General features: G+C 41.9%; 1 protein-coding gene across 3 annotated transcripts in view; it reads left to right on the top strand.

Annotated features, from left to right (window-relative positions):
* Nucleotides 1-17,433, top strand: part of SHLD1 (shieldin complex subunit 1) — a 142,431-nt gene extending 124,998 nt beyond the window's left edge. For all 3 annotated transcript variants that reach the window (XM_066237960.1, XM_066237959.1, XM_066237958.1), the window contains one exon: nt 10,965-17,433. In XM_066237960.1, coding sequence (XP_066094057.1) covers nt 10,965-11,407 — 443 coding nt within the window. In that variant the 3' untranslated portion in view covers nt 11,408-17,433. The remainder of the gene's footprint in view (nt 1-10,964) is intronic.
* The last annotated feature ends 6,292 nt before the right edge of the window (nt 17,434-23,725 follow it).

Below are 23,725 nucleotides of genomic sequence, written 5' to 3'. Positions count from 1 at the left end.
GAATGTCTAGACCAGCTGCTATTCATCAGAAATGTAATGTGAGCCACATGGGTCATTTACTTTCTAGTAGCTACAATTAAAAACATAAAGAAACTATTCATTTTTATAATATATTTTATTTAACCTGATGTATCCAACATATTTATCATTTCAACCAGTAGCTATTATTTTAAAATTATTAGTAAGATAGATATTATTTTTTTCATAATACATCTTGGCGATCTGGTGTAATTTTATGCCTACATCTTCATTTAGACTAACCACATGTTAAGTGCTCAATAGCTATTTGTAGGCAGTGGCTACTGTATTGGATAGTATGAATCTAGATGTGTACCTTTGTTGCTCAAATCACCTTTCTTTATACTGTTTGCAATTTTTTGCCTTTTAGTGCTATCATAAACTTTTTTTAAATTTTAAGTGGGAATTTATTATAATTAATAACAATAAAAATAATTAAGGAAAAATCAAAAAAGGGATTTGAACGTATGTAACCTAAAGTAGAATAAAAGAAAGCTTAGTATGATCAACACAACAGTGTGCTACACAACATCACCAGACAGAGAAACATCAGCCTGGGCTCTAGAGTAATAGCTAGTTAAAACAATAGACGAAGGCCCTGGCCGGTTGGCTCAGCGGTAGAGCGTTGGCCTGGCGTGCAGGGGACCCGGGTTCGATTCCCGGCCAGGGCACATAGGAGAAGTGCCCATCTGCTTCTCCACCCCTCCCCCCCTCCTTCCTCTCTGTCTCTCTCTTCCCCTCCCGCAGCCAAGGCTCCATTGGAGCAAAGATGGCCCGGGTGCTGGGGATGGCTCCTTGGCCTCTGCCCCAGGCGCTGGAGTGGCTCTGGTCGCGGCAGAGCGACCCCCCCCCCCCCGAGGGGCAGAGCATCGCCCCCTGGTGGGCAGAGCGTCGCCCCCTGGTGGGCGTGCCGGGTGGATCCCGGTCGGGCGCATGCGGGAGTCTGTCTGACTGTCTCTCCCCGTTTCCAGCTTCAGAAAAATACAAAAAAACAAACAAAAAAACCACAATAGACGAAGAAAAAGAGAATGATGAGTATGTACAAATCTCACCAAATCGCAGAGGAACACATCACCGGACCAGGAAGCCTCAGCCTGGGCTCCAGAGTTGGCCACGCACCATGCACATCGCCAAGGAGGAGTTCTTTAGAATTTCTACAAAGTATATATTTTTAAGTATCCTTAAGCCTTGTCAGTCATTTGGAAATATCCCTGAGTAGTATGGGTGTTGGGAATAGATAGGTACTTGGCTTGACCCATACTTTTGTTGCTTACATATCTCATTCAAAAGTGTATTAGCCTTCATTTTATTCACTCATTTATTCATTCCACAAATGTCCTGAGCTCATGGGACTATGGGTTTATTAAACGTATAGTAAGAAAGTCTTTGTCTATTATAGATTTATTATGTCTTAGAAAATGAAACTCATCAACAAAACAAAACATCAAAATTAAAAAAATATATAAATCTCCACCATATGCTAGGCACTGTTTTAGGCCCTGGGGATACAACAGAAAATAAAAGAGACAAAAATCCTTGAGTAGAAGAAGATACATAAAAAACAAACTAATCATATACATTATTAGATGCTGTTAAGTTTATATATTTTATTTTTTTAATGTTATTCCGTTTATTTTAGAGAGAGAGAAGAGAGAGAGAGAGAGAGAGAGAGAGAGAGAAGGGGGAGAAGCAGAAAGCATCAACTCCCATATGTGCCTTGACCAGGCAAGCCCAGGGTTTCAAACCGGTGACCTCAGTGTTCCCAGGTCAATGCTTTATGCACTGCGCCACCACAGGTCAGGCCAGATGCTGTTAAGTTTATAGAAATATAAGACAGATAAGGGAGGTAGGGACAGCCAGGGCCTTAGAAGATGAGGGAAATGTAATTTAAAACAGTGTGCTCGGCCTGACCTGTGGTGACACGGTGGATAAAGCGTCGACCTGGAAATGCTGAGGTCGCCAGTTCGAAACCCTGGGTTTGCCTGGTCAAGGCACATATGGGAGTTGATGCTTCCAGCTCCTCCCCCCCTTCTCTCTCTCTTTCTCTCTCTCTCTGTCTCTCTCCCTCCCTTCCTCCCTCTCTCTCTCCTCCCTAAAAAAAATGAATAAGTAAAATAAAAAAATAAAAAATAAATAAATAAAACAGTGTGCTCAGGGAAGATATGATAGATTGAATTACTGTTCGCTACTATTCTCTGCCTTTCCCTATATGAATATTTCTCTTCCTTACTCTTTGAAATCAGGCTTGGCCATATGATTTAACGTTGGCCAATAATATGGAAACAGAGTGACAGAGTTTTTCCAGCCACTGCCTACTTCACCATGCTCTTTTCCCTCTGTTGTTGTCATTAAGCAGCATTGAAACCGTGGTTGTCCCATCAGCACTGGGTCCCTGGTCAAGGACAAGGATGATGAGATCTACTCGTAGTATGATGCAGAGCTGGGCGATGGGAGAAGAAAACCTTTTGTTGTTCTATGTCCCTGAGGTTTGGAGCTTGCTTGTTGTGTGGCATCACTTAGCCCATCCTGACAGATACAGAAGGCCTCACTGAGAAGGTAACATCTAAGCAGAGACCTGAAGAAGGTGAGGGGACCAATCATGCAGATGTGTGGAGAAAGCATGTTCCACTCAGGGAAACAGCAAGTGCAGAGATTCTGAAGAGGGATGAGATTCTGTATGATTCCTTGATACATTCAAGGATCAGGAAGAAGCCGGTTTTTCAAGGAAATGATGCAGAGGTGTGAGCACCAGACTTTCACGCAACCTGGAGGGCTGAAAATAGGGCTTAACTTGTTGATCCTGCTCGCTCCTCTTACGGAGTGGGAAGGCAGTAGTGAGAAATAGAAGAGGAGATGAAGGAAAAGATAGTGAGATCTGGAGGAGGAAGATGCAGACTAGGAGAGCAGGAACATCACATCCATGGCCAGAGCCCCTTATGTACTGAAAATGATAATGTCACCCACGTGGAGAACTTGGGAGGCCTCTGAAGTCCAACTGCTGTCATAAAGAGGATGAATCGTTGCACCCAAAGGGTGCCAGCGTGATCATGGATAGCCAGGACCTTTCCCTTCCCCCATTCACCTTGATCTCATGCCCATGACTTTTCTTAGAGTCACACCGAACCCAGGCAACCTCCAACAGACAAACCAAGGCAGCAGAATTTGTCTTAGGAGTGTGCTGGGCAGTGCCCAGAGAAGGGGGCACCTTCCTTTTTGAGCAACCTAGGAGACTGTACAAGCCACATAGTCCTTCTTTCCTTAATTCTTGTTAAGTTTCCATATTTTAAAATTAAGTCATAGCTTTTTTCCAGCTTTGTACAGCCTTGAAACCATAGATCCTTTTAATGAGCATTTGTTAGTAAAAGAAACTCTGGACAAATAAGGCAGAGTGGGCAGCAGCTGATGCTGGTGCAAGAAGGAAACAGAATTCTAAATATCAAATCCATTTAGAGGAAACTTGTTAAAGGTGAAGGCTAAAATGGGGCAGAGAGAGAAAATCCGGCATGCATGTAGCAACCATAGAAGTAGCCATGATGAGTCTCTGGAAGAAACCCCCATTAAACATGGGTTTCTAAAGGCTAGTGAGGTCTCTCATAGAACATAGCCATCAATCTCAAATGTTCCATGCTAATTGATTGTCTTGGATTACTGACTTTAAATTAGCTTCTAAAACCCGTAAAAATATAGAAATAGCTTTATAAGAATCTCAAATACCTGTATGTTTTCTCTCTTTTCGGTCAAAAGAAAAAGTTAAGGCCCTGACTGGGTAGCTCAGTTGGTTAGAGCATTGTCCCGATACGCCAAGGTGGCAGGTTTGATCCCTGGTCAAGGCACATACAAGAATCAGCCAGTGAATGCAGGAATAAGTGGAACAACAAATCAGTGTTTCTCTGTCTCTCTCTCCTTCTTTTTCTTTCTCTCTAAAAATTCATAAATAAAATATACTTTTTAAAAGAAAAGCTAAGCAGGGATGCTCTGGTAGGTAGGTGACCAGAAACAATGTACGTAAAAGCATCACCACAGGAAGTGCTGGACTCCTTTTCTTTCTGCCAGTTAATTCCTAAAGAAATTATATTTGTGATTGAAAATGTATGGAAATAAAGAAGAAAGTTCCACCCAATTTAGATAATGCCGGAATTGAGATTGGTACTTGGGCCTTTGCTTAGAAAACACACACACACACACACACAAACACACACACACACACACACCTCAAGGTCTGAAAAGGAAGGAATGCATGGTGCAAATGGGTACCAGTGAGAAGCCCACTGTGCAGGGATCAACAGCAAAGGGGAGCTCAGGGCAAATCAGTATATTACAATGCAGTGGGATTCAGCATACGCTTCTACTCTCTCCAGAATCCATCCTTTGAGCCAGAGCTCCTGAGAGAGGAAGGGCCACTCTTGAAATCTGGGAAAGGATGATTCTTTGTTGTGTGGAACTACCCTCTACATCAGTGATTTTCAACCTTTTTCATTTCATGGCATACATAAACTGATTACAGAAGTTCATGGCTCGACGGTAGAGTGTCAGCCTGGTGTGTGGAAGTCCCTGGTTTGATTCCCAGTCAGGGCACACAGGAGAAGCAACCATCTGCTTCTTCACCCTCCCACCCCCGTTTTTTCTCTCTCTCTCTCTTTCCTCTCTCTCTCTCTTTCTCTCCCGCAGCATGGCTCAAATGCTTTGAGCAAGATGGCCCCAGGCACTTGAGGATGGCTCCATGGCCTTACCTCAGGCACTAGAAATAACTGGGTTGCAGAGCAATGGAGCAGCGACCTCATAGAGCATTGCCACACAGAGGGCTTGCTGGATGAATCCCAGTCGGGATGCATGTGGGAGTCTGTCTCTCTATCTCCCTGCCTCTCACTTAATAAAAACAAAACAAAAAACAAAAAAAGTTCTGTGGCACACCAAGAAATATAATTTTTGCTGATTTGACCCACAAAAAAAAGTCTAATTTTGATTCATTCACACTGAACAGCTATTGTTGTGTTGGCTGTTGTCATTTTTTAACATTTGACAATCAGGGAAAAGAAGCCAGTACCTCTGACTAAATCAGTACTGCATGATTTAAAAATTCCTGTGGTATACCAGTTAGAAATCTCTGCTCTGCATTGTAGGATATTTACATCCTTGACCCCTGTCACTAAATGCAAGTAGCACCTTCCAATCACGGACACAAAAACATCCCCAGCCTCTCACGAGAGTAGACATTCCAGTTCCCGGCCGAGAGCCCTGCCAGTCTGCACTCTAGTAACAAGTAGAGTAAGGCAGGGCAGGAACATAGCTGCGAGGATGCCCCAGTGAGCGGAACTGACCGAGTTATCAAAGATCCACGCTGGTGTCCACACAGAGGTGCATCAGGAAAAGAGAAGCAATGAGCTGTATTTGCTGGTGCAGAGACAGTGCGGTCCAAAAGGCCACTCCAGCCATATGATTAGAGAGATGGCTTTGTAGTTGGTAATAAAGCAAATTTTAAAAGGAAATCAAAGACTGAAATGAACTGGAGGCATTGTGTCAAAGGAACGGACACAGTGAATGACTCAGCCCACATTGTCACTGCCTTTTTTAGAGTGGAAGAAGGCTTCTTTTGAAGGTGAATTGCAGTCTGCTTGATATTTGCATGAAAAACAGAAAAGAAAAGCTAGATTTTTGAGGGTTCTTTTGGACACTGAATTTAGGACACATATTTTCAAAAATTAAAATTAAATACAAAAATGAAACTCAGATGAAAAGCTAAAATCTTGCCTTTCAGAGTTATTGACCAGTTACTTAGTAAGTTCATGCTATGCTACATGGGAGGTTCTATATAAATGGCTGCTTTGGGTGGGCTAATTGTGTGTTGGATCAATGAGTGCTTGTCCACGTGTGGACCTACGTGTATCTCACAGAACATGCATCTGTTTTCTTTTTAGAGGCCCAAATGTTTGGGATCATATACTTTTCTGTTTCTTATGTGACCATAGCAATTCTAGAAGAGAGAACATTTAGTAGAACTGCTTTGTGGATGAGAAAACCGAAGCTCAGAAAGGTGGTCTGGCTCATTCAAGGAGACATTTCTAGCTGGTAGCAAAACTAGAGTCAACACCCCAAATCTCAGCTCCTTTTCTAAAACTCCAACCAACTTTCTTCATCATTAGCAAATACAGATATTTTTATTATAACTATTATGTAATTCAGTTAGCGGGGGTGGGGAGTGGGTGTGGAGAATTAAAGCTAGTAATTAATTACAGCTTATATCAGAGCAAAAAAAAAGGAAAATATTTTTGATTTAAAGTATAAAAGTTTAAAGCATAAAACTGGTGGATGTGTAAGGAATTCAGCAACTTACACATTATTTGTGTAAAATCATTTCTAGAACACAATAAGAAATTTGTTTCAAGAGACTTTAGAAATTTCCTTTTTTTAAAAAAAAATTGTAGTTATTGATTTTAGAGAGAGGAAGGGAGAGATAGAGACAGAGATAGAGATAGGAACATCAATCTGCACCTGTCTGTGCCCTGACTGGTGATCGAACCGGCAGCCTTTGTGTTTGGGGGCAATGTTTTAACCAACTGAGCTATCCGTCCAGGACTTAAGAGATACCTAATGTTAAGAATGAGAGTGCCGGCCCTGGCTGGTTGGCTCAGTGGTAGAGCATCGGCCTGGCGTGCAGGGGACCCAGATTCGATTCCCGGCCAGGGCACACAGGAGAAGCGCCCATTTGCTTCTCCACCCCCCCCTCCTTCCTCTCTCTCTCTTCCCCTCCCGCAGCCAAGGCTCCATTGGAGAAAAGATGGCCCGGGCGCTGGGGATGGCTCCTTGGCCTCTGCCCCAGGCGCTAGAGTGGCTCTGGTCGCGGCAGAGCGACCCCCCAGAGGGGCAGAGCATCCCCCCTGGTGGGCAGAGTGTCGCCCCTGGTGGGCGTGCCTGGTGGATCCCGGCCGGGCGCATGCGGGAGTCTGTCTGACTGTCTCTTCCCATTTCCAGCTTCAGAAAAATACAAAAAACAAACAAACAAACAAAAAAAGAATGAGAGTGCCCAGCCTGACCAGGCGGTGGCGCAGTGGATAGAGCATCGGGCTGGGATGCAAAGAACCCAGGTTTGAGACCCCGAGGTTGCCAGCTTGCGCGTGGGCTCATCTGGTTTGAGCAAAAAGCTCACAAGCTTGAACCCAAGGTCGATGGCTCGAGCAAGGGGTTACTCGGTCTGCTGAAGGCCCGCAGTCAAGGCACATGTGAGAAAGCAATCAATGAACAACTAAGGTGTCGCAATGAAAAACTAATGATTGATGCTTCTCAACTCTCTCTGTTCCTGTCTGTCTGTTCCTGTCTATCCCTCTCTCTGATTCTCTCTCTCTCTCTCTGTCTCTGTAAAGAAAAAAAAAAAGAATGACAGTGCCCAGAGGGTACTGAAAGTTAGATCAAGAACTAAGATTTGGCTCCAATTCTGGTTTCCTACTGTCTGTTATTGAAATACTTTATTTACTTGTTACTCCTTTAAAAAAACACAAGAGTGATGATTTTAATTTAGAGATAAAGAGTCTACAGGGTTATTGTAGGTAGTGGAGAAAGAAATGCCTGAAGAGTGTCAATGCCCAGAGCTGTCGGCACTGGGTGTCTTCACTGTGTCAGCACAATGGGTCCCTTTGGCATCTGGTAGCCAATCAACCCTTTTGTGGAGTAAAGTTTTTAACTGCATAAAGTAAAATATATAGGATTACCAAGGGCAAAAATTTAAATGCAGTTATTAAAATATTTAAAGAACAAATGTGTGATATAAGGAATATGTTTTTTTTTAAGTTAATACTTAAATAATAAGATATAATGTCAGGACTAATAACTGGGGTTATCATAGTAGTTGTCTTAGTCTCTGTGTGCTGCCGTAAACTGGGGGCTTAAACAAAAGAAATTTATTTTCTCACAGTCCTGGAAGCTGCAAGTCCGAGATCAGCCTGCCAGCACAGTCAGGGTTTGGTGAGGACTCTTCCTGGCTTGCAGAAGGCCGCCTTCTTCTTGTGTCCTTATATGGCTTTTCCTTGGTTTCTGCACATGGAGAGAGAGAAGTGGGGGGGGGGGGGAGAGATCTTCCTTTTCTTCTTTTTTTTTCATTGATTACATTTGTTGTGTTTACATAGATTCAAGTGTCCCACAAAATACATCCCCCCACCCCCGTGTTCCCCTCAACATCCTCCTTGCCCCCTTCCCCCTAACGCCCTCCCCTTTCCCTCCAGGATTTGCTTTTCTGCTCTCTATAATGCTGTGTTATGTATATATAATTTCACCAATCTCTTTCCCTTCTCTGATCCCATCCTCTCATCCCCTTTCCCTCTGTCTGCTTTTCCTCTGGTCCCTTTGCTCCTGCCTCTGCTTGTATTCCATTCCTCAGTTCACATTGTTCATTGGATTCCTCAAATGAGTGAGGTCATATGATACTTTTCTTTCTCTGCCTGGCTTATTTCACTTAGCATAATAGTTTCCAGGTCCATCCATGTTGCCGCAAAAGGTAAGATTTCCTTCTTTTTCATGGCTGTATAGTATTCCATTGTGTATATGTACCACTGCTTTTTAATCCACTCATCCACTGATGGACACTTGGGCTGTTTCCAGATCTTGGCTATATTGTAAACAATGCTGCCATAAACATGGGGGTGCATTTCTTCTTTTGAATCAGTGATCTGGTATTCTTAGGATATATTCCTAAAAATGGGATGGCTGGGTCAAAAGGCAGCTCCATTTTTAATTTTTTGAGGAATCTTCATACTGTTTTCCACAGTGACTGCACCAGTCTGCATTCCCACCAGCAGTGCAGGAGGGTTCCCCTTTCTCCACATCCTTACCAGCACTTATTATGTATTGTTTTGTTAATGAGCGCCATTCTGACTGGTATGAGGTAGTATCTCATTGTGGTTAATTTGCATTTCTCTAATGATGAGTGATGTTGAACATTTTTTTCATCTGCCTATTGGCCATCTGTATGTCCTCTTTGGAGAAGTGTCTATTCATTTCTTTTGTTCATTTTTGATTGGACTGTTTATCTTGCTGGTGTTGAGTTTTACAAGTTCTTTATAAATTTTGGTCATTAACCCCTTATCAGACGTATTGTCGAATATGTTTTCCCATTGTGTGGTTTGTCTTTTTATTTTGTTCATATTGTCTTTAGCTATGCAAAAGCTTTCTAGTTTGATATAGTCCCATTTGTTCATCCTGTCCTTTATTTCACTTGCCCGTGGAGATAAATTAGCAAATATATTGCTGTGAGAGATATCAGAGAGCTTACTGCCTATGTTTCCTTCTAAGATGCTTATGGTTTCACAACTTACATTTAAGTCTTTTATCCATTTTGAGTTTATTTTTGTGAATGGTGTAAGTTGGTGGTCTAGTTTTATTTTTTTGCAGGTAGCTGTCTAATTCTCCCAACATCATTTGTTAAAGAGACTGTCTTTACTCCATTGTATGCTCTTACTTCTTTTGTCAAATGTCAATTGTCCATAAAGGTGTGGGTTTATTTCTGGGTTCTCTGTTATGTTCCATTGATCTATATTCTTGTTCTTATGCCAGTACCAAGCTCTTTTGAGTACAATGGCCTTGTAGTATAACTTGATATCAGGAAGTGTGGTATCACCCACTTTATTTTTCGTTTTCAAGATTGCTGAGGCTACTCATGTTCTTTTTTGATTCCATATACATTTTTAAATATTTGTTCTATATCTTTGAAGTATGTCATTGGTATTTTAATAGGAATTTCATTGAATTTATAAATTGCTTTGGGTAATATGGACATTTAAATGATGTTTATTCTTCCTATTCATGAACATGGTATATGCATCCTCTTGTTTGTATCTTCCTTGATTTCTTTTATCAATGTTTTATAATTTTCCAAGTACAAGTCTTTAACCTCCTTGGTTAAATTTACTCCCAGGTACTTTATATTTTTTGTGCAATAGTGAAGGGATTGTTTTCTTAATTTCTCTTTCAGACAGTTCATTGTTGGTGTATTAAAAAGGCCTCTGATTTCTGAATATTTATTTTATATCTTGCCACCTTGCTGAATTCATTTATCAGGTCCAGTAGTTTTTTGACTGAGACTTTAGAGTTTTGTATGTATAGTATATCATATCATCAGCAAATAATGAAATCTTCCTTTTCTTATAAGGCCATCAATCTTATCAGATTGAGGTCCCATCTTTATGATGTCATTTAACCTTAGTAACCTCCAGCAAGTCCCATCTCCTTTAAGGATTAGAGCTTCAACATGAATTTTTGAGGAACGCAGTTCAGTCTATAGCACAGGAATGGGCATAAATGATATTTCAAAGCACCTTAAATAAGCTTTAATGCAGTGGTTCTCAACCTTTCTAATGCCGTGACCCCGCAATACAGTTCCTCATGTTGCGGTGACCCCAAACCAAAAAATAATTTTGGTGGCTACTTCATAACTGTAATTTTGCTACAGTTATGATTCGGAATGTAAATACCTGATATGCATTATGTATTTTCCGATGGCTTTAGGCGACCCCGCCGGGGTCACAACCCACAGGTTGAAAACCGCTGCTTTAATGTGTTTTGAAATAGCTGTGATCTATTGGTGACAAAGTCAATAGTACTGCCGCTAATGGGTTTATTACCTACATTCATCGTGGAAGAAAAGGTTTAATTTTAGGTAGAGGTTAGTGAAAATATATGCTATTTTTCCCATCCAAGTTCATAGCCACCATGAACTTCTTTACAAGGACCTGAGATTAAGAACCCTTAACTCAGGCAAGAAAGATGTTCTTGTTTTGAACAAACAAATGGCATGACTCCAGAATGATGGGAACAGATTCTGGAATCATCTGATTCTGCCCATTGCCCGTTACCCAGGAGCAGTGATTGTGTTGAATTGAAAAGAGACATCTGCTGCTCTTGGATGACTTTCTGGTATTTTTGAATATGTGTTCAAGTTCTGGGATGTGTTTTTCTTGCAGATACCAATAGCCTAAATACTACACAGAATGATTCCTGGACCTCTGAGGACTTCAGGTCTGATCCTTCTTTGAAAGGCCAACCAGAGACCAATGCAGAGGATGATGGACTTCGGGAATCCCTGGATAGGTTCTATGAAATGTTTGGCCAGCCACAGTCTGCCTCTGAAAATCCGCTCTCCGCAGCTGTCTGCCAGTGCCTGTCTCAGAAAATCGAAGAACTGAAGGGCCAGGAGAACCAGAACTACACCCTCCGCAGTTTTCAGATGGCCCGGGTCATTTTCAACCGTGATGGCTGCTCGGTCTTACAGAAGCATTCCAGGGACGCCCGCTTCTACCCCCTGGAAGAAGGGAGTGTGTCTCTGGATGATGAAAAGCCGATCCCAGGACTTTCCAAAGATGTGATTCATTTCCTCTTGCAGCAGAACCTGATGAAAGACCTATAAGTGGTGCCCAGAGGTGAGAGCAGCCGTATGGATATGGAGGGCAGCCTTGTGGCCTCACTGTTAGTGCATCTAGATCCATTCCTATCTGCCTTGTGGCTCTGTGTGCCCAGCCCCCAGCTAAGTGCTCTGCCATCAACAACTGGCATCTGTGACCAAGCACTAGAGGTTGTTCAGCCCATATAGAGAGCCTTCAGTGTCTGCTAATTTTATAGCCCATATGGCCACACTCCCTCCTACCATCCCCCTAGGCCAGAGGCCAGTAACTGACCAGTTTGGGAGTTCAAAAACCTAGTTTTCTTGTCTCAAAGAAATACATGCTCTGAGACATAATTAACTCTCCAGCACTCTGCTCCAAATCAGGCCTACGCCGTCCTCCCATTCATTTCCTGGTGTCACCTAAGAGCTTCTCCTTAATAAATCTCTTGTACTGAATCCTTGACTCAGAGTCTACTGCTGGGGAAACCTGATCTAAGGGAACAAGCTTCCATCTGCGGAGGTTTTTAAAGGGAATAAAGCTCTATGCGGAATTAAGTGCAGGAACGACACCACATTGTAAAACTGCAACCACGTGATGGAGAATGTATATCCCAGAATAATACAAAAGATTTAAATACGGTTCCAAAAAAGTGCATCACATCTTAGTCATACCCTTTCCTCTCTGGATCCAGAATTACCTCTCTTATAATACTAACCAGAAGTGGAAGGAACATTTGGACCTTCTAAAACAACAGCTAAGATTTGCCAACTAGAGAAAAAATAAGAGAGTGTCTTCATCTTCACCAGATTGCAAATGTGAATGGTGAGGAGAAAAGAAACATGCTTCACCCACCAAAGCATTGTACGCTAATTATGATAGACTAGCTCAATGAGGCTGGCTCCGTAATGGTAGGCGAGGCAGATGCCTGTGGCCTTGGCAGTTTGTGGTGGAAGAGAAAGAAGAATCCTTTGCCCAGGTGGACTCCTTTCTCTGGTTGTTTTTGCCCTCTGCCTGCCTGCTGTCAGCAGCTTCTGTCACCCTCTGAATGGTTGACCCCCTCACCCCTGCTTTGTCCTGATTTCACCAGGGACCGGCTTCACCTATTTGGGTTTTTTTTTAGATTATTTTAAAAAATTATTTCTTAGTTATAGTTAACGTACAACTTCATATTAGTTTCAGGTGTACAATATGGTGATTAGACATTTATGGACCTTATGAAGTGACCCGTAGTAAGTCTGGTACCCGTCTGACACCATATCGTGTTACTGACTATACCCTCCGTGGTGTTAAGTCGCCAGTGCAGGCTTGTGCTGGCAGGTGCTCTGCTCCACCACCGTGTTCTGAACCCCCATCTGAGACTCAGTTGGTAGTTGGCATCACCTGGCACCAAGCTCCCTGAAACTGTCATTGGAAGCCTCCCACTCCCACCAATCTCTACCTTGACAGTTCTCCAAACAAATTACATTAACAGACAAGGGTTGTGTCACTTGTTTTTTTTTTTTGGGTGAGGGACGGGAGACAGAGAAGCTGGTAATACTGTGCAACTAGATTTGGAGAAAACTTACTTAATTGGCATAAGACCCCCTAAACTTTCCAGAAACCAGATTATGCAAGTAGATCAGCCTAGACATGCACATTCAGAGTGAATGTGCCCTCACTTGCAGGTCTCTTGGGGACTCTGGATGGAGAGAGAAGCCTTTAAAGGTCAGGAATGATATACGAAGGCTACCAGGCCTGGGAAGATCAGAAACAGTTCCCCACAGAAGTGCAGAAGCACCACCCGAAGGAGACCCAAACTGTAGGAAAGAGGTAATGAATAAGACAAGCCTCCAGGTGATCGGCCCAGTGATCTTTCTCCATGGGCCTCTCCTACTCAACTAGCCCCCAAATAGTCATGAAACCAGTGGGACTTATAATTGAAAATCTGCAAGTTGAATGTTAAGGTCACTAGTTTTATTGTTTTTTTAATGTGAAGCGAATTAATAGATGCCCTTGAAGAATGCTATAGTTCTTAGTATCAAGCAGTCACTGAAATATTGGAGATTAGTTTCCATGGCTACCAAAGAAAGAAACTGGATTGTTTTATACTGTTTTTAAAGGACAAAAGCTACTAGCTATTTGAATCTCTATGCCCAGAAGTGGCAGCTTCTATTTGGCAGTGAGATTTTAGTATCAATAATTTTGTAAACTTTATTAAGATCAGTGCTGTGGGCTCTCAGCTAATGGTGAGACTTTGAAAGCAGGGAATTTACAAGTCTAAAAGCCAGAATCACCTGATGGGAAAAAAAAAGTGTGGCGTGTTCTTGTTTGTATCTGAGTAAGTGCTTGTGACAGGTCGGTACAAGACATTTGATTCTCTGCAATCTCATGCCTTAATTTGATCTTCATGGAGTCAGGATGGCATTTTCTATTTATCTCTGTTTACTTTTAATAAAGGCTAAGAGGCTAGGACATTGAGGTTCTGGCCTCTGGCATTATTGTCGAATTCTTCCCTACGAATCACTTCACTGACATAAGATCATTCTGCGGAGGTTCTGATGGTCTATGATACCACCTGTGGCCTTTTGGACATCTTGGGAAGATGGATTTGATTGCAGGCGCATCAGAACTCCGAAGAAGAGAACTACTACCATGTTTTAAGTTTGTGTAACTATCATTCACTTCATTACTCTGTTTCTTTGCGTGACCACGTAAGGGCACATCTAATAGATCGTATTAGATCAAGGCAATATGGTGATACTTTTAAAACTTTAAAGCTTACTTTGAAGACTTTTTACTGGATTCTAATAATCATGCAGAAGAGTGTTGATAAGTAAACATCTTGATGATTTTCAGAAACCAAAGCCACCTGTGCAATCAATCAACAGATATGAGCAGCCAGAGACGAGACTGGTTTCCTCAGACCCATGTTTCTCAAACTGCTGGTAGTACACAGATAATTTACATGGACAAACAGTGATTATTTTCATTGTTGCCTATTCAGCTTAATATCTTAGAAGACTATAATCACTATGTTTAATCTATGCTCTTACAGTTATTACATAGGATAAGCCTAATATAAGTATTCAAAATATAAAAGGGAATTGAATATTCTTGAAAAAGTTAAATTAATGATAGCTTAGGTGACATAATAGTTATGTCAAAAACTCTAAAAGTGGCATACTGGATAATGATGAAAATTCAGACTACAATGGCATAAATAAACTATTATACCTTGTGGTCTCCCACCATCTCGCTCCTGGAGTATCGCGAGAAACTTCCCTCAGGTGAACCCAGATCTACCTGCATCTCTCTTTACCTTGCAGCTATAGTACAAAGCCTTTTAAAAAACAAAACATACATAAATGGCTGGAAAATTAGAAAACTGGGTCTAGCCTTATCAAACATGAAAACATTTTAAATCTACAATAATTAAAGCAGCAATAAAACAGAAGTAGATCAAAGAAAAAGACTTCAGTCCATAAATAAACATGAATGCGCATGGAAATTGAGTGTATGATAAAGGTGGCATTTCAAATGCATAATGAAAATGTGAAGTTTTTAGCAAATGGTCTTAAAGTAGCTGGCTCCCCACACTTGGGGAGGAGAGCAAAAAAGCTAGATTATTCATCTCGCTCCTGATACCAAAATGAATTCTGGATGCTCTGGGGTAACAAAAGATGACATAGTAAGGGCTGGGGCAGGTGCTTTAGACTGAGCAGTATGAGAAAGACTGAAGGGACATTTGAACTGGGAGCTGCAGGATTGATGAGAACCAGCTGTGCAAAGGCTGGAGCAGCCAGAAGCAGAAGGAGCATGTGTAAAATCAGCATGAAGCTCAGCCTGAAATCAGCTCGGACTGCCTGGGCCGAAGATGTCCATGTTTGGAGCACACTATGCAGAGGGCAGAGGTGTGGATGAATTTCAGAAATCAGGCTGGGGCCTTCTAAGCCAGGATGAGGAATTTGAATTTCATGTCTAAAGACAATGGGAAACAATTTTAAACAAGAGAATAAGATGAAATGTAGTATGGGTTAAGGGTAGCATTTCAAAACACTCGTAAAGGTTGAATTCCTAAATATTCAATAAGCAGTGAAATCCCTACCTCACACTGTACACAAGAATAGATTCCAGATGGATTGAAGATCTACATGTAAAAAATAAGAGCATGAAAGTTGCAGGTGACACCACTGGTGTTTTTAGAATCTTTTCCTCTCCCTGTTCCCATTCTCTCAGGTCGCTCTGCCCTGGCTATCTCCCTTTCCTTCCTTTTCCAGGGGAACATCACTTTCCCTGTGCACCAGAGAGCTCATGTTCATGAGCGAGTTTACAAATTCAAGAAAGAACGTGGTATGGGGATCCGAATGGCAGCCCCTTTGTAAAGAATGATTCTTTTGTCCAAGAACCTTATGGACCAGCGTAGGACATGTTTCTCTATTTACAACCCCCTGACCTTATTCTCTCATGCTTTTACAGAAACACTGGCCCGAGCAAACCATTCTTACATCTGCCTTTTTCTTTCCCTTGCTACTGCTCTCACTTGCTCCAAGCTGTCCTCTGTTGAAAGCCCTCTTCAAGGTTCTCCCTGCTGCCAGTCCCGCTCACACCACATTGGTCTTCCTAAGTCCAGTCAGACCTGGATCCCATCCCGTCCCTCACAGAAACCTCCCAAACCCCTTACCACGCACAGGGTGAAACACAAACCCAGGTCTATGCTACTCTAACCTGGATATTCTGCCCTCTTCTCCATCCTTGAACATTATATACAAGCTCTATGGCTTCCAAAACCTTTCATCCTTTTTCCAGCCGCCGTGGCTCTACCCAACTACTCATTTACGTTTTCATCCTACACAACAGGACCACCCTCTGACTACTAACATGTGTCCATCTTCCTTCCCCTAACAGACGGAAAGTTCCTGAAGGCCAGAGAGTTTATCTTACCCCGGCTAGGCACAGAACAGTGCTGGGTAATTTCTGATCACGAACTTGTTCTGTAGTCATATCTCCTGTTTAGCCTCCTGGGGGAGCAAGCTTGACAAGTTCTTTCTCTTGCCTCTAACTGAAACCATGCATTTTTAAACCAGGAGCAAGGGTCAGAGTGTAGGAGGTGACTTTGTACCTTCTGAGACCCATATGGCCAAAGAAAGAGGCCCATTGTAAGTGTCAGAGGCAACAATGCTGCCATTACCACATGGGATGTTCATTGAGGCTCATATAATTCCTCCGAGCTCCATTTCCTTCTGCAAAATGAGGACATTAGCAAAGCTCCAAGTCCCCCTCAGGCTAAAACATTCTGTGCAAATCTCCATGAGGGCGGATTCAGGAAACTGCTTTTCCAATTGATTGAGCTGTGTGGTGTTATTGCATGGAGAATTAAACTACTGTTCATCAACAATTCATTTCCTGAGTTCAGCCTATCAGCCAGTGTTTATTAAGCACCATTTACTCCACAGAACCCTGGATTAAGTGCCGTGGAGACACAGAAATGGTATCGTACAGGATCCTTGGCCTCAAGGAGTTTATTATATAATCAGAAGTTATTATATAATAAAAGCTCACTGAGCTCATGATCCAGCAAATTACTTTCTGTTTGTTTACTTAAGACTTCTATAGCCTGATCAGGTGGTGTCATGGTGTATAAAACATCAGCCTGAGACACAAAGGAGCCAGGTTCGAAACCCTGAGGTTGTTGACTTGAGCGTGGGCTCACCAGTGTGGATGTGAGGTAGCTGGCTTGAGCCCAAAGGTCCCTGGCTTGAAGTCCAAGGTCACTGGCTTAAACTCAAGGTTCCTGGCTTGAGCCAGGGGTCACTCGCTCAGCTGGAGCCCTTGGGTCAAGGCACATATGAGAAAGCAATCATGAACAACTAAGGGGTTGCAATGAAGAATTGATGCTTCTCATCTTTCTCCTTTCCTGTCTGTCTGTCCCTATCTGTCCCTCTCTCTGTCTCTCTCTTTGTCTCAGTCTCCTTAGCTAAAAAAATTAAAAAAAAGACTTCTTCTATAAAATAAAGTTTTACTTAAACCATTACATGAAATCTCTGTGTCTAATAGATAAAATTTAATGTATTCTCTGGTCGTTTTGTTATTATTTCATTTGAAACACACAAACACACACACACGCTGCAGGTTTGGATATAAATATATGCATTGAAAATATATGTATTTAAAATATATTCATTGACAGGCTGAGTTGTTTTTTTTTTTTTGTTTTTTTAACTTTTTAATAAGCCAACAGATGTAGATTTTAAAACATCCATCAAAGTAGAGAGACTTGCACTCCCTGCCCATCACCTAGCTTCGGCAGCCATCAGCTCTCGGCTGCTTTTTCATCATCCCTCCCCCCCCAGCCTCCTTTTTGCATCTGTGCTAAAGCATTGCTTTGTAAGTTAACAGAAGTGAAGGCCCCTTATTTAATCTCTAATCAGTTACAGACCAAAACCAGCACACAGCTTGCCCTATGCCACACACAACCCACCGTGTGAGTCCAACAGCTCCCAGGAAATGATTAAAAATACATGTGGGGCTTGCTTCGAAATACATTACCAAATAAGATAGATGGATGGATGAGTAGATAGTTGATAGATGGAGAGACAAAATACAGTAGATGCTAATGATAAAATCTGAGTGCTGGGTGTACAGGTCTTATTTGTACATTTTTACGCAGTTTTCTGCTTCAGTGGGGCTTTACTGTGTGTACCATCACACCTCATCGGAAGAGTGAGGCTATTTTCCCAAAAGTGAGAATACAGAGTCAGTGAAATATAGTCATGGCTGTCTACTAGGTAGGGGCCCAATGAAAACCAATTCTAGTTGCTAGAGCCACATCAGACCCCAAGAGTTAAAATCACAGATTGAGACTCTAAAACACAATTTAAAATAATTTCTAAAACAAAAACAAATAGGAACAATGTCAGCAATTTTAATGTTAGACTTAATAAATTTAGTAAACAGATGAGAAAATTATATTTCACATGTAGATTGTGTTTTTATAAATAAGGTAATATAAGGAGTTCATTAAAATTCCCTCCCCATTCAAATATTGCACCTATATCAGCAATGTTCCCTTTTAATAGATCCTTGGTTGACTATCCTTATCAATATACAAATTCAAATACAACCCTAATATTATATAACCCAGGACAGCCTGACCTGTGGTGGCGCAGTGGATAAAGCGTCGACCTGGAAATGCTGAGGTCACTGGTTCGAAACCCTGGGCTTGCCTGGTCAAGGCACATATGGGAGTTGATGCTTCCTGCTCCTCCCCCCTCCTCTCTCTCTGTCTCTCTCTCCCTCTCTGTCTCTCTTTCTCCTTCTCTCTCTCCTCTCTAAAAATGAATAAAAAAAAAATTTAAAAAAAAAACAAAAAACAGCAGTAACCCAGGACAATTCAACATGAATCTACTTGGGGGACAAAGTCATCATCTTTTTATCAATTAAATATATTCAAATACAGTTGCAATTACCCACAGCTGTTTGATGTGCTTCTTCCCTTACAACTCTGGTGGAATCATTTTCATTTTTAAGTCAATGTCTTATGTCTACAGAAGTGAAGAATACTGTGTGACTATTGCCTGCTATTCCAGGAATTAGATCTTCATTCCTTGAATTTCAGACAGTGATGCCAATATGAAGCACTGTTCAAAAAAACAGAAAAAAAGAAATGGTTGTAACCAACATAAACGTCAGCTGCTCAGCTCTCTTTTGAATGTGATGGTCATTTCCACCCCATACAGAGGGTTTCAGTTCCCCTAATTATATTTTTCTAAGCATGTCTGTGATTATTTGAACTTTTATTCCATAATGATGTCTGAATCTTTCTACCAGTTCAAGGTAATCTTTACAATGCAAAAGGCAATGAATTCTGCTAGGGTCCCAAAATCTCTTTGCCCTTCTTCCTTGGTATAGATTAGTGGTTCTCAAACGTTTTGCAGTTGAGGCACATTTAAAAGCCTACAAATAATTGTAGGCACACTATATACAAATTTCTGAGAAATATGTTATAATAATTAAGTCAAATATTAAAGAAATTAATTAAGACAAATATTAAAGAAAAAATATATAAAATCCAAGTGTGCTTTTATGGTAATTAAACAAAATAAATACAACAAAATTAAATTTATTCTGACATTAAAAAACATTTTTATGTTACATTTTTTTGAGTTATGCTTTTTAGAATTTATAAAAAAAGAGGAGTTAAAAAATTAAAAATGGCAAAACAAGTTATCTTTTTATATATACAGTGTGTCCGTAAAGTCATGGTGCACTTTTGACCGGTCACAGGAAATCAACAAAAGACGATAGAAATGTGAAATCTACACCAAATAAAAGGAAAACTCTCCCAGTTTCATAGTTATTCAGTGCAGTTCGATGTGGGCTCACGCACAGATTTTTTAGGGCTCCTTAGGTAGCTATCCCGTATAGCCTCTACAGACTCGTCACTGACTGATGGCCTACCAGAACGGGGTTTCTGCACCAAACTGCCGGTTTCCTTCAACTGCTTATCCCACCGAGTAATGTTATTCCTATGTGGTGGCGCTTTGTTATAAACGCGCCGATATTCATGTTGCACTTTGGTCACGGTTTCGAATTTAGCGAGCCACAGAACACACTAAACTTTCCTCTGTACCGTTCACATCTTGACTGGCATGGCCGTGGGCTGCTCCGCTGTATACACGGTGTTATGTCATCATCTGCTCACATGCTGCCACATCATCCTACAGAAACTGGGAGGGTTTTCCTTTTATTTGGTGCAGATTTCACATTTCTATCGTCTTTTGTGGCTTTCCTGTGACCGGTTAAAAGTACACCATGACTTTACAGACACACTGTATAGATACATTCTTAGTAAGATTTAGTAAATTCGGCAGGTCCCGGCGTGTTTTTTCATTCTTGTGTTTATGAGAGACATGAGCCTTATGTGTCCTAGTGATCTCTTCAATGTTTGGGCATACATTTGAAAGGCAAACTCTCATTTCCTTGTCAATACATTGAAGAATTCCTCTCTTTTTACTCTTAACTGTGTTGAGTGCAGAAAACCCCCACCATACATATCATCTTAACACCAAACAAAGGATAGAAGAAACTTGCCTCCAGTCTTTCCAGAGAACATGAGGAGTAAACAATCCAGCACCACAGTTTAACAGCCTTTTGCAACCTAATCAGGCAAGTGACATGGGGGGTTGGTCAGATTGTCAGCTTATAGCCAATTCCCCACACCTCTGTCTCCCAAAAATCTAAACTCCAAAAACCCTGTTGGTTTTTTGGTCCCCAACAGGCACATATTTCTCTAGAATACCATAGAGTGCACCTGGAAATCTTCTAGGGCACACCAGTGTGCCCTGGCACACACTTTGAGAACCACTGGTATACATATTGAGGATTTCAATATCTTATCACTGTCCCCATTATTGGAGACTGTTGAGGTGATTCTTGCCTACCTGGGAGAGAACATCAGAGAGGCAGAGTGTCACAGGGGAAGAAAGGTGAACATTTAAAGCCAGACTTGAACCAGCTTATTTTAAATCTTGGTTCTGTCATTGATTGCTGTGTGACTTTGAGCAGCTCACTTAATTTCTCTGAACTTTGGTGTTCTTATCTTCAAAGTGAGGATAATGAACTGATGATGAAGTCTACCTCATTAGATTATTTTAGAATTAATAGAAATAATGTGTATGACACAGCAAGCACATCAGAGAAATGGAGGAGGCATATAAAGACCCTCAATAAATGACAACAGTTCCAATTTTCCCATCTTTTAGACCCCCCTTACACATCTTCATTGTATTGTCCTTATTCTTGCAATTCTGTATTAGTTTTCTAGGGCTGTGTGGTGACAAATTGCCATAACCTTGGTGGCTTAAAACAACCGACATTTATTCCCTCATGATTCTGGAGCTAGAAGTCCAAAATCAAGGTGTCAGTACGGCCATGCTTGCTCTATATAAAGGAATCCTTCCTCACTCATTCTTAGTGTCTGGTGGTTGGTAGCAGTCCTTCGTTCCTTGTCTTATAGATGCACCATTCCAATTTCTGTGTGTAGCTTTACATGGCTTTCGTCCCTGGGTCTTCTCTATCTTTGTATCCAAATCTCCCTCTCTTTTTTGTTATAAAGACACCAGTGATTGGATTTAGGGAACAGGAGAAATGAAAAAGAGGGTATAAAATGGAGAAGCTTGAGTGCCGCTGACTGACCTGGCATTGCAATGCCTGCTCTGAGGCTTGCATGACTTTCTATGCGTCCTTTTTCCTCTACTCGAGAAGTAGTAGCATCCTAGAATACCTGTGTGTGGATTTACCTGGAGCAGAGAACAAGAACGTGTGCACATGACACTCTGCCTTTTACAAGCTCTACTCGTTTTCTCTCTCTCTCTACATCCCCACTGTCAAAACAGTGTTCAGACTGTATCACAATAAAGCACTGAACAATTATGTAAACAAACCATTGCTTTAGCTTTTGGAGAACGTAGTCTATCCATTTCATGGAGTCCTTGGGTGAACTCAGGAATGGGGGTAATTCGGGTTCCCTATTCTGTGACTAAACCATTCCCCTCAAGGCAACTCCCATCTCCCCGTGCTGCTCTGAGCTTTCTTCAACAGCAACCAACCCTGCTTCTGTGGGTTTTTTGGAGGCCTCTTTACTTCCTCTTCCACCTTTAAGCTGGAAGCTGCCCCCTCTTCCAGTAGACTCTGTTCTGATGAACCCTGAGGCTTCTTCTGCTTTAGCCTACAGGACCTGGGGTACCACCCCGCTCCTTGGGGCCCATTCCTGCAGAGGCCCTTTCTCCATTCCCAAGTTATCTATGAATTCTGCCTGCCCTGTACTTCTGGGGAGAAGGTACCAAATCCAGTAAATTTTCCAATATTTCTTTTCATACCTGATAGAACATCAGGTTTGTCATCTAAAAGACAAAAATACTTGAGTTGAGGGAGGCTCGTCCATTGGTAATTTCCAATTTCAGGCAGTACCATGATTATCTGGTTGTGTTATAGTATTTGGTGCCCTTTGCTCAGTTTTGTGAGTGAATGTAAAAGGAAGGAAAGGCAGCCAGGGGAGAAGGAGAAAGACACAGAGAGCAGCCCTTTAATAAAGCAGGTGCGCCTGACCAGGCGGTGGCTCAGTGGATAGAGTGTTGGACTGGGATGTGGAAGGACCCAGGATCGAGACCCCAAGGTCGCCAGCTTGAGCGCGGGCTCATCTGGCTTGAGCAAAAGCTCACCAGCTTGGACCCAGGGTCGCTGGCTCCAGCAAGGGGTTACTCAGTCTGCCGAAGGCCCGCAGTCAAGGCACATATGAGAAAGCAATCAATGAACAACTAAGAAGTTGCAACGCACAATGAAAAACTAATGATTGATGCTTCTCATCTGTCTTCGTTCCTGTCTGTCTGTCCCTGTCTATCCCTCTGACTCCCTCTCTGTCTCTGTAAAAAATAAATAAATAAATAAATAAAAATTAAAAAAAAAAATAAAGCAGGTATGAGGTGGCCCACTTACATATATATCTTTGTTATCCACATCAAAAATATGGGTAATGACATCTTGGGAGGTTTTAGACTATGCATATTTATTTAACAATAATGGCTCCTCTGGGCCATTATGAATTACTGGGAAATAAAATATTCATAGGTATAAAACTGAAATGAGCCTACATGGAGTTTTCCTGGAGTTTACATCTACAGGATACATTTTTGGGGAGGAGAGGCCTGCCTGGAAGTTGTTATGCTCTAATGTTCGCCATAAATAATTAAAAATTCAGCTGCAGAAGAAGAGAAAAGAGGGCTTAAAGTCCCACAGATCTCTGAGACACACAGAGGCAGAACCAAGTTACATTTCCTGACTCCTGATGAACACACAGAGAAAGGCCAAGGGCACTCTGCTGGCAGAACAAAGGAGGGAGACCTCAAAACAGCCAGCACAGGGCTGCTTCTCGTTTCCGGTAGCGGCCATGTTGGCCTGAGCCTGCTGTGATCTCAAGGTCATGACCACTGTTTCTGACCTGGTGCTGGAAATACATATTTTGGAGTGAGACCAAATTTCAAAAATTTCTATGAAGAGCACCATCAAGAGAAGGCTTTTTCAGGAGAAGAAGGGAAAGAGGCTGTGGGTATCAAAGCATCAGAGATGCAAAGAAGTTACAGCCAAGAAGTGGGAAGAACCCAATAGAACAGGTCTCTGCTTCCCACTGCTTGGCACAAGTGCTGAAGAAAGGCAGGGCCGCATCACCTGGGTGCCTGTGCCAGCTGTCCCCCCGAGACTCCTCAACAGCCCCCACCAGGTTCCCACCTGCTTCTGTGTTAGGAGGAATCGCAAGCCTCCTCTAACCTTTTGCCTCCGTCCTATTGTAGAGGCTCCAATTCTTCTCC

Source organism: Saccopteryx bilineata, chromosome 6, assembly GCF_036850765.1.
Source record: "Saccopteryx bilineata isolate mSacBil1 chromosome 6, mSacBil1_pri_phased_curated, whole genome shotgun sequence".
NCBI lineage: Eukaryota > Metazoa > Chordata > Mammalia > Chiroptera > Emballonuridae > Saccopteryx > Saccopteryx bilineata.
Note: the sequence above shows the minus strand (reverse complement) of the source record. Positions and strands in the feature narration are given on the sequence as shown.